The 9,469-nt window shown below is 42.8% G+C and overlaps 1 protein-coding gene across 1 annotated transcript; it reads right to left on the bottom strand.

Moving 5' to 3' along the window:
- Positions 1-270: 270 nt before the first annotated feature.
- LOC124690175 (FCS-Like Zinc finger 1-like) lies at positions 271-881 on the bottom strand. The gene is made up of 2 exons (XM_047223600.1): positions 790-881; positions 271-683 (listed from the first exon to the last, which is right to left on the bottom strand). The coding sequence occupies exons 1-2, from the start codon at positions 879-881 to the stop codon at positions 503-505; spliced, it is 273 nt and encodes a 90-aa protein (XP_047079556.1). The 3' UTR covers positions 271-502.
- Between the last annotated feature and the right edge of the window lie 8,588 nt (positions 882-9,469).

Raw genomic sequence — 9,469 nt, 5'->3', positions numbered from 1 at the left:
TTTGTTATTTTTGTGTAGCCCAGATTACAATGGGTTTTGGATTGAAATTTTACATGATTGTGGGATACATAATTACCTATAGACATATTCTTTTTCATTTTTTTAATTTTTTTTCAAATACCGATCTCAATTTTGTTTCTAAAACGAGCTATGTGTTGCCCGAGCTACAAAGTGAGCTTCCGGACAAATGTACAACTACATGGTAAAAGATAGAATTCACTCTAATGTTTAAACCAAGACAACATTGATCGTAAATTGGCCTATCAACATTTTCTTGAAGCAACCACATTGTCACTTTTATTCTCTCTGTATATTTCGACTAGTGCAAACGATACGCAAAACACACGCGGCCAAATGGTACATGAAAACCATCACTAAGTACAATCCAAGGGTTTGAACAAAAAAACACAAACCCTTGTATATGCGGAAACGAAAGCGATCATGTGAGATCTTCGAAAGAGAAAAAAGAAAAGTCACCGGCAGACACGATTTGGAACTTCAGTTACAAGGCTAGGATCGACCCTGCTCGAACCTTTCCACGCTCGTCAGGGGCCTGCACTTCGCTGGCAGGTGGCACCGGCTGCGTCAGCCTCCCGGAGCAATCTTTCTCCTTCCGCTCCGCCGCCTCGTCCGCCTCCATCTGCACGCCCCTGCACTCCTCGCTGCAGAAAGGCGTGTCGCCTCTGTTCGATCGGCGCAGGAGATTCATTGGTTAGTCACTCACATACCCGATTATCAGATGCAGGAAAGAAGAGAGATGAGAGTGGTAGAAATGTAGAATGGCTGTACCTGTACATGAAGATGTCGCGGTCGCCGGCGATCGGCTTTCTACAGAGGAAGCACGCGTCCAGGAAAGGCGTGTTCCCTCCTCTTCTTGACATCTTCTTCGTTGCAGAGCGCGTAGGAGCAAGCTCCGGCGAGATGCGCAATGTCAGGGCTTTGCCTTTGCTTGATTGCAGAGCTTCCTTGCTCTTATGCGATTTTTCCCTGTGCCTTTTGCGCGTCTCCGTCGGAGGTCTGATGCTTCGTGAGGAGGTAAGAGGAAAAGGTGTGGCGTGGTGGGGGTTTAATAATGGCGGGGCGGAGAGGCGGAGGAGACGTCGTCGGACCTCTTAGATATCGTGCAGGACCTACCTGTCGCTGGATGCTCTGGCCTAGATCCGCCGCGTGGAGACCGGAGAGCGGAGACCGACGCGCTGGCTACGGCTTTGGGAGCAGATCTGCTGGCCAACGCAGTCTCCCCTCCTCTGTCACATCTTTTTCTTTCGGTAAACCTCTCTTTCCAAGCTTTGGTGATTTCTGTGGACACTCATTACTTTATAGCCCTACCTGTTAGTGCCACGTTTTGGATCTCTAAATGAATCAAGTGTTTGTTTATTTTTTCGATAAAGAGCAACTTTATTATTTAAAAAGTGCAATAATAACATCCGGCTTCTGTATAATTATGATTCACACAGCCGCCTCACAATCAAAATTACCAACACATAAAAAAAAGAACTTAATACAAGTATTAAGGACTATTGTGAGATTACGTTGACACCCATGTTGGTCGAGTGGAGGTCCAATTCTCAGATTATGCTCTCATCTAGGTTGGATAATGAAGTCCTTCGTCGTATTCTTCAACTGCATAGACACCTCCATGAATATGTCTTGTTTCTTCAAACATTGAAGAGACAAGCACTCCCACCCTAATAAGTAATTTAAACCTATTTACCACAGCCAATTGCCAAAAATATTTGCATCCCTACCAGGCGAGTATAAGGTAAACCTATTTGGATGATTGATCATATAGATCTAGCGAAATGGCAATGGAAAAATAAGCGTTTAATGGTCTATTCATGTCTGCAAAAGACACACTTTGTAATTTCCCGTGAGTTATGGTTTGCAAGGTTGTCCTTTGTGAGGATTACTCCTCTATGAAGATACCACACAAACACCTTAGTTTTTGGCGGTATCTTTATTTTCTAAATTTATTTATTATTAACAACTGGCTCCAAAGGTTAGATTAATGCTTTGTACATAGAATCAAGTGGGAACTTGCCGTTCTCGTTTAGATTCCAGCGAAGCTCATCAGAGCCATGCGGCAAGTGGACAAGAGCCACCCGTTGAAGCAATGCACAAATGCAAGCCTAGGCCCAATGAGATTCTTTTTGATCGTCACATTCAGCGCGGAAGATCCCATCACCTTAGCTAAGGTATCACCCTTGTGACGCACAATGCTATACACAAGTAGATATTGTTCCCGAAGTGTGGTATTACCCAACCACTTATCCTCCTAGAACCTTACCTCAAATCCATCTTTAATAGAGAAAGATCCATATGGGAAAAATAATACTTCTACATTGCCATAATACCATCCCATAAGTGTGACTACGATTGCATATACCAGCAACTCTTCGTGCAAGAGTTGCGCAAACCAGTGACTACGATTTTGTTTTTGCACAGATCAGTAACTTTACATGTTATGGATTACATGGAGCTCTAATGATCAGATTACACGGTTTAATAACAAATCTGACAAAGCAGGTTCACCTTGAAGGTCACATGGCCGAAGGAAAAATGGGGTCGGTTGGGCTAGAGCAGCCGAACCAACTTCTTCTACCGTATGAGCATCCTCAACAGATGAATAATATATATTACCTGAGCAATTATATATCACATGGCCGAAGGAAAAATGAATTTTGATATTTTTTGCAAAATTGCGTCATGTATGGGTAAAACGGCATTTCTAGTTGCATACAAGTCGGAAAAATGTATAATATATCAAAAAATGAAAAAAAAATGAAAAAGTTGAGGACGGGACGGCGTGGCCTACGCCGATGCCACCGTCGGCGTATCACAGCTACACCAAAGGCCGTGGCTCTGCCGAGGCAGACCTTGCCCGAGGAGCTACGCCGACGGCTGCCCTCGATGTAGCCTACGCCGAGGTCCTTTTAAAGCTATGCTGAGGGCTCGAGGCCGTCGACGTAGCACGCCATTCCTGTAGTGATTCTACTAGACTCTCGACACACGACACTACATCTTCAACCTACAATCTAGTCCCAAAATTCGTCGTCCTCCGATTCCTCCTCGTCACATTCGCGGATAAGTGACTCCCATAAGTCGTTGTCCATCTCCGTGTCCGAGGAGATGTCGTGAACGACGGTGGATGGACCGGCGACAGAAGACGAAGCACCGGTTGCCGCAACTGCTGCAGCTTGCTCGGCGGCCAGTTGGGCGTAGTATTTGAGCTGACCCACCATGTGCTCTGAGTGAGTGGCGCGTAATTACGCCATCGCCGCCTCATCGGCCCGCCGGATGAACATGCACATGTATAGGCATCAAACTTGTCGCTCCTGCTCGCGATGCATCGCCTAGAACTGCGTCAAGAAATCCACCTCCGCCCCTTTGTGGACGTTAGGGAAGTTCACTGGCTCGTGCGGGATGTCGAGCCGCCAGACCATGGTGTCGTACGTGCGAATGGCAAGGTCCGACACCTCAAATGTTCATAGCCAGAGTCACTCGCCGACGCAGGTGATATCGGCGGCCCAACGGCCGGAGAGCTCAGCCGCACGTGAGAAACCGTTGTTGCTCTGGACACGATGTTGTGGTGGCATCTCAGCAGTTGAGAGGCGATTTTTGGGGGAAACCGCCATGCGCGGTGCGGTGTGGTCTAATCTATTGTAGACTGTAGCGTCTATGTGTCGGACTTTCTATGAATAAACTATTCGTGTCGAGTTGTCGATGTTTAATGCATGTCAAAGTTTGAATTTCATTTGAAGTTTTATTTGAAGTTTTGGGGAAAATTGAGGTGATATAAAAACTGAAAAACTAAAAAAAATATGTGATATACAATTGCTCGGGTAATATATATTATTCATATGTAGAGGAAGTTGGTTCGGCTCTTCTAGCCCAACCGATCCCTTTTTTTTTCTCGTTCGGCCATGTGACCTCCAAGGTGGACCTCCTTTGTATGATTTGTTATTTTTTTTTTTTGAGATGTTGTATGATTTGTTATTAAACCGTGTAAGGCTGATCATTAATGCTCCATGCAATGGATAACATGTAGAGTCACTGGTCTGTGCAAAAACAAAACGTAGTCACTGGTTTGCGCAACTTTGCCACGAAGAGTTGCTGGTATATGCAATTACCACTTTCTATGGATACTCATTACTTTATAGCACCACCTGTTAGTGCCACGTTTTGGATCTCTAAATGAATCAGGTGTTTGTATATTTTTTTTCGATAAAGAACGCCTTATTTTATTTAAAAGGTGTAATAATAACATCTGGTTTAATATAACTAAGATTCACACAGCCGCATCACAATCAAAGTTACCAACACATAAAAATTTAAAAAACTTAATACAAGTACTAAGGACTATTGCGAGATTACGTTGTCACCCATGTTGGTCGAGTGGAGGTCCAATTCTCAGATTACGCTCTCATCTAGGTTGGATAATGAAGTCCTTCGTCGTATCCTTCAACCGCATAGACACCTCCATGAATATGTCTTGTTTCTTCAAACATTGAAGAGACAAGCACTCCCACCCTAATAAGTAATTTAAACCTATTTACCACAGCCAATTGCCAAAAATATTTGCATCCCTACCAGGCGAGTATAAGGTAAACCTATTTGGATGATTGATCATATAGACCTAGCGAAATGGCAATGGAAGAATAAGCGTTTAATGGTCTATTCATGTCTGCAAAAGACACACTTTGTACTTTCCCGTCAGTTACGGTTTGCAAGGTTGTCCTTTGTGAGGATTACTCCTCTACGAAGATACCACACAAACACCTTAGTTTTTGGCGGTATCTTTATTTTCTAAATTTATTTATTATTAACAACTGGCTCCAAAGGTTAGATTAATGCTTTGTACATATAATCAAGTGGGAACTTGCCGTTCTAGCGAAGCTCATCAGAGCCGTGCGGCAAGTGGACAAGAGCCACCCGTTGAAGCAATGCACAAATGCAAGCCTAGGCCCAATGAGATTCCTTTTGATCGTCACATTCAGCGCGGAAGATCCCATCACCTTAGCTAAGGTATCACCCTTGTGACGCACAATGCTATACACAAGTAGATATTGTTCCCGAAGTGTGGTATTACCCAACCACTTATCCTCCTAGAACCTTACCTCAAATCCATCCTTAATAGAGAAAGATCCATATGGGAAAAATAATACTTCTACGTTGCCATAATACCATCCCATAAGTGTGAATCTCCAGCTTTCCAATAAACATGGGTCAATGCATGTGAGCCAACAAACTTTCTCAGTAAGGAACCTGGAAAGCCATTTACCTAGTAGCGCTATATTCTTGATCTCAAGGTCGTGGACACCGAGCCCTCCTTTATCTTTTGGGCCACAAACAATATTTCATTTAGTAAACCGGTATTTCTTGTTCTCACTATCTCATTGCCAGAAGAATCTTGATCAGAATTAATCCAATCTCTGTAAGCCTCTTTTTGGTAACTAGAAGAAGAAAATCATATATCGTACCATATTGGTTAGTACTGAATTAATTAGAACCAATCTTCCACCAAGAGATAGTAATTTTCCTTTCCAACTACTAAGCCGCTTTTGCAGTCGCTCCTCGATGTGTTTCCATTCAGCAATCGTAAGCCCCTGATAATGAATTGGAATATCTAGATAGCTTATTAGAAATTGACCCAACCCACATCCAAAAAGCTCAGTGTGAATTTCATCCTCGTCTTGGGCCTTACCAAACAAGACAACTCGCTTTAATGGAAGTTAACTTTTAGATCTGATAATTGCTCAAAACATAATATTATCAATTTTAGATTTTTCGCTTTCTCAAGGTCATGTTCATGTTTCATAAAGATAATTGTATTATCGATGTATTGAATAATCGATAGTCCACCATCCACAAGGTGCAGGACTACCCCTTCAATTTTCCCATCAGCCTTAGCATGCTCTATAATAATGGCTAGCATATCAGCCACTATATTAAATAGCATGGGTGATAGCGGGTCACCTTACCTTAACCCTATTTTCGTATGGAAGTACCGAACCATGTCATCATTGACTTTGGCGGCCACACTTCGTCCGAACACAAAATTGTGGATTACAACACGCCACTCACACGAAAAGCATTTCATTTCGAGTGTTTGAATAAGAAAGTACCATTTTACTTTATTATAGGCTTCTGGAGTCAATTTTTAGGATATCGTCATTCATCTTTTTACGATGTAACTCATGAACTATTTCATGCATTGTAACGACCCCGTCCAGGATATATATTCCTTGAATTAAGGAAGTTGAGTAGGGAGAACCACATGATTACTCACCGAATTAAGCCCGATAGTAACCGTTTTTGTGAAAATCTTAACGCAAATATTAAGTAGACAGATATGTATGTATTGCTGAATCATTTCTGCTTCATTAACCTTTGGCGGTAAAATTATCTCACCAAATGTAAACGTAATAACCCTAGTTGACCTTCATGGAGAGCACCGAAAAGCTTCAACAAGTATGTTTTGACGATGTCTTAGAAGTTCTGGTAGAACTCTGCTGGAATTCCATTCGAACTTGATGCTTTATTGTGTTTTATTTGGAAAACTGCCTTCTTTACCTCCCCATGCTCAGAATAGAGAACAGCCTGGATAGCATTTTCCTCATTGGTAACTTGATGAATGTCATCTATGCGTGTTTCATCCATTGTGAAGTTTCGTTCATCTAGATCCCCAAAGAGACCTCTATAATAATTTTTAATATAATATTTAGCTACTTATGACGCTCAATCGTGCCCTCATCCTATACAAGAGAGTGATTATGTTTCTTCATGTGTCCGCTATTTTGGTACACTATGAAAGTATCTTGTATTCAAATCTTCTTCTAAAAGAAATGGAGCCTTCGACCCTTGATACCATTTTAGCTCCTCTTCAGGCATAAGATTGGCCAACTGGGCATTTGGTTGAATTGTAAGCTCAATCTCTTGCGTGGTTAGCGGTCTCACTTCTACAAGCGCATCCAACTCATCAATAATGGTTGATAAGAGGATCTTTTCTTTTCTTAAAAAACCTATCGTATGTCTTGCCCATCGTCCAATGTATCTACTCATAGCGCGTAATTTCCACCTTTGGATGCATGGGATTCAGACCACCGACAGGTTGGAATTGTTCGATGAAGATCCATAAAAAATATGCATATATAAGTCCTAAAATATCAATACCTAGCTAGGTCTATTCCGATTAAAATTATTTTCATTTTTAGAATATTCCAATCCATATGAGTTGTGCATGTGTAGGAGTAGCACAACGTTTTGTACTATCCCTATAGGAATTCCAGGTTTTCTGCACTGCGGTACATTTCGTTTCATATGATGTTGAGTAAAAAACCTCTTTAAAAGATTTGCATGTACTAAATCCATTTCCTAGTTTTTGTGTGAACTAAAACCATGGAGAAATTTATGGAACGGATGGAATACGGTTCAAGATGAGGTGACATTGTAATCATGCATATCTTCTAGTATTATATTTTAATGAAACTATATTTTTTTGCACATAAGTTGGGTCAGAAGACCCGGTGGAGCTCTTATAAAAACCACGTGGCAGGTATATTTTGCAGAAGGACCCCTTGACATCTCTTGCCCTAAGAAACCTAGTATTTGAAGAAGAGGCCTTCCAGTTTACAAAAAAACACCCTGACTAAAAGTCTAAAAGATAGGAAAAACAATCAAGTCCAAGGGCATCTCTGCCACCCACCGCCGGCGAACTCCAGGCGTCTCCGCCGAGTTCCGAGCGCATAGTGCTCGAACGCTCATGTCCGGCATCCAGATTAGGCCCCTGGCTACCACTAGAGGGTCGGGGGCGAACCATTTGACTCTCCAGTGGCGTCGAACTCTAGCAGCCGACCATCAGGGCCTCCGCCATGGAGGTTCAGGAAGAGGGGCCACCATCTTGGCAAAGAACACGGTGACGAGCTTGGCCACTGCGTGATGCGCGCAGAGAAGAACAGCTCCATGATTCCCTTCAGCAGATCCGACAACAGCGATGTCATCAGGGATCCCCTCCCAATCTCCACCACCGCGATGACGAGAGAGAGAGGAGGAAGCATGACGAAATCACCCAGACCTGGTGAAGAGCAGGCGAGCTTTATTGAAGAGGTCATCGACGCGCCGCCGCCGTCCGCCTCCGGCTCCTTCCATAGGAGCACCGCGGCCAGCAGCCACGCCACCACAGACCATCGGGAGCCGCTCCAACTCCATCGTGGTCGAACCCCTAATTGCATAACGCCAATCTCCACATAGGTAAAAGCAGCAACAAAACTAAACCTAAACCTAAAACTAACCCTAGCTATTCCGGTGCCTCTCTGAGACCTACTCCGGACGGCTACTCCGGCAGAGATGACCCTGGATCGGCCCAGCCGCACACAGGCGACTCTCAAGTTACTGCAGAGACAAGAGAGGGGGGGGGATGGGCTTTGGGGAGTTAAGGAAACCAGTTTACATCCTTACTAACGTTTGTAGGAGACATAACATAAGGAGTGGTGTTTTGGCACCCGGGAGCATATGCTCCCGGTTTTTAAACTTTATTTTAAATACACTTTTCAAATGTTGAAAAGTTCAGACATAAAATTTAATAGGTACATCTCGAAATTCTACACGTTCACAAAGTGATTTCACCGAAAATCGACAGTTTTACTGTTGTGTGTAAAAAAGACAAATTTTGCTTTTTTTTGTCTTTTTTCACACAAGTCATAAAAAATGTTGTTTTTTTTCAAAACTTGATGTATGTACATAGAATGTCAATACGTAAGCGCGGAAATTTTTGTTCAAAGTTTTTTAACATTTCAAAATGTTTTTTCCGGTGGCAGAAGCATATGCTCCCATGTGCCGAATTGAGTTTCTGACATAACATCACTAAAAAAATCCTCTTCTATCACACTACTATGAGCGGGGAGGGGAGACATCTTTGAGCACGTACAATGCAAAGTTCTCATGGAGATGCTATAACTGGCATTTCCTATCACACTAATGCTTATTTATAGAAGGAAGATGCTAAACTAGGAATTGTCTTACAGAGATAAGCATTGGTGCTTAACACTGACCATTATAATGTTGGTCCTCGACGGACCGAGATGCTAGTTTATCATGCCCATGAATGATGAGGCTATAATGCTGGTTTAGCATATCTAAGATTGCGCAGCAACGATTTTCGTAAAGGAAACAATAACAACTAAAATGTGAAAAATACAATAGACGCATAGCAGAAGAAAATGGCTCATAGGCTCTTCAAGTGGCCGTGATCTGAATCAGGAGCAAACAAAAAGAGGAGCAATTTTCCCTAGAAATTACAAAAGGTGGGAATATCAGGTAGTGATTCAAAAATGTATAGTATGTGGTATTACCAATCCCGACGTGTAGCTAGGATATATGCTCTTCCTCTGTCCGTAGTACGTAGGATCTCACGCTCTTCTGCAGCAGGCATGCATGCTGAAACCGTGGATAGGGAAATGCCCGATGAGCT

Source organism: Lolium rigidum, chromosome 2, assembly GCF_022539505.1.
Source record: "Lolium rigidum isolate FL_2022 chromosome 2, APGP_CSIRO_Lrig_0.1, whole genome shotgun sequence".
Classification (NCBI taxonomy): Eukaryota; Viridiplantae; Streptophyta; class Magnoliopsida; order Poales; family Poaceae; genus Lolium; species Lolium rigidum.
This window is presented reverse-complemented; position numbering and strand designations above follow the sequence as displayed.

What these genes read in the sequence shown, in the direction of transcription:
- LOC124690175 (XM_047223600.1), bottom strand. Translation starts at nt 881, where the DNA reads ATGTCAAGAAGAGGAGGGAACACGCCTTTCCTGGACGCGTGCTTCCTC. An exon ending in CGCGACATCTTCATGTACAG is followed by an intron (nt 684 to 789) that starts GTACAGCCATTC and finishes CCGATCGAACAG; the next exon opens with AGGCGACACGCCTTTCTGCA.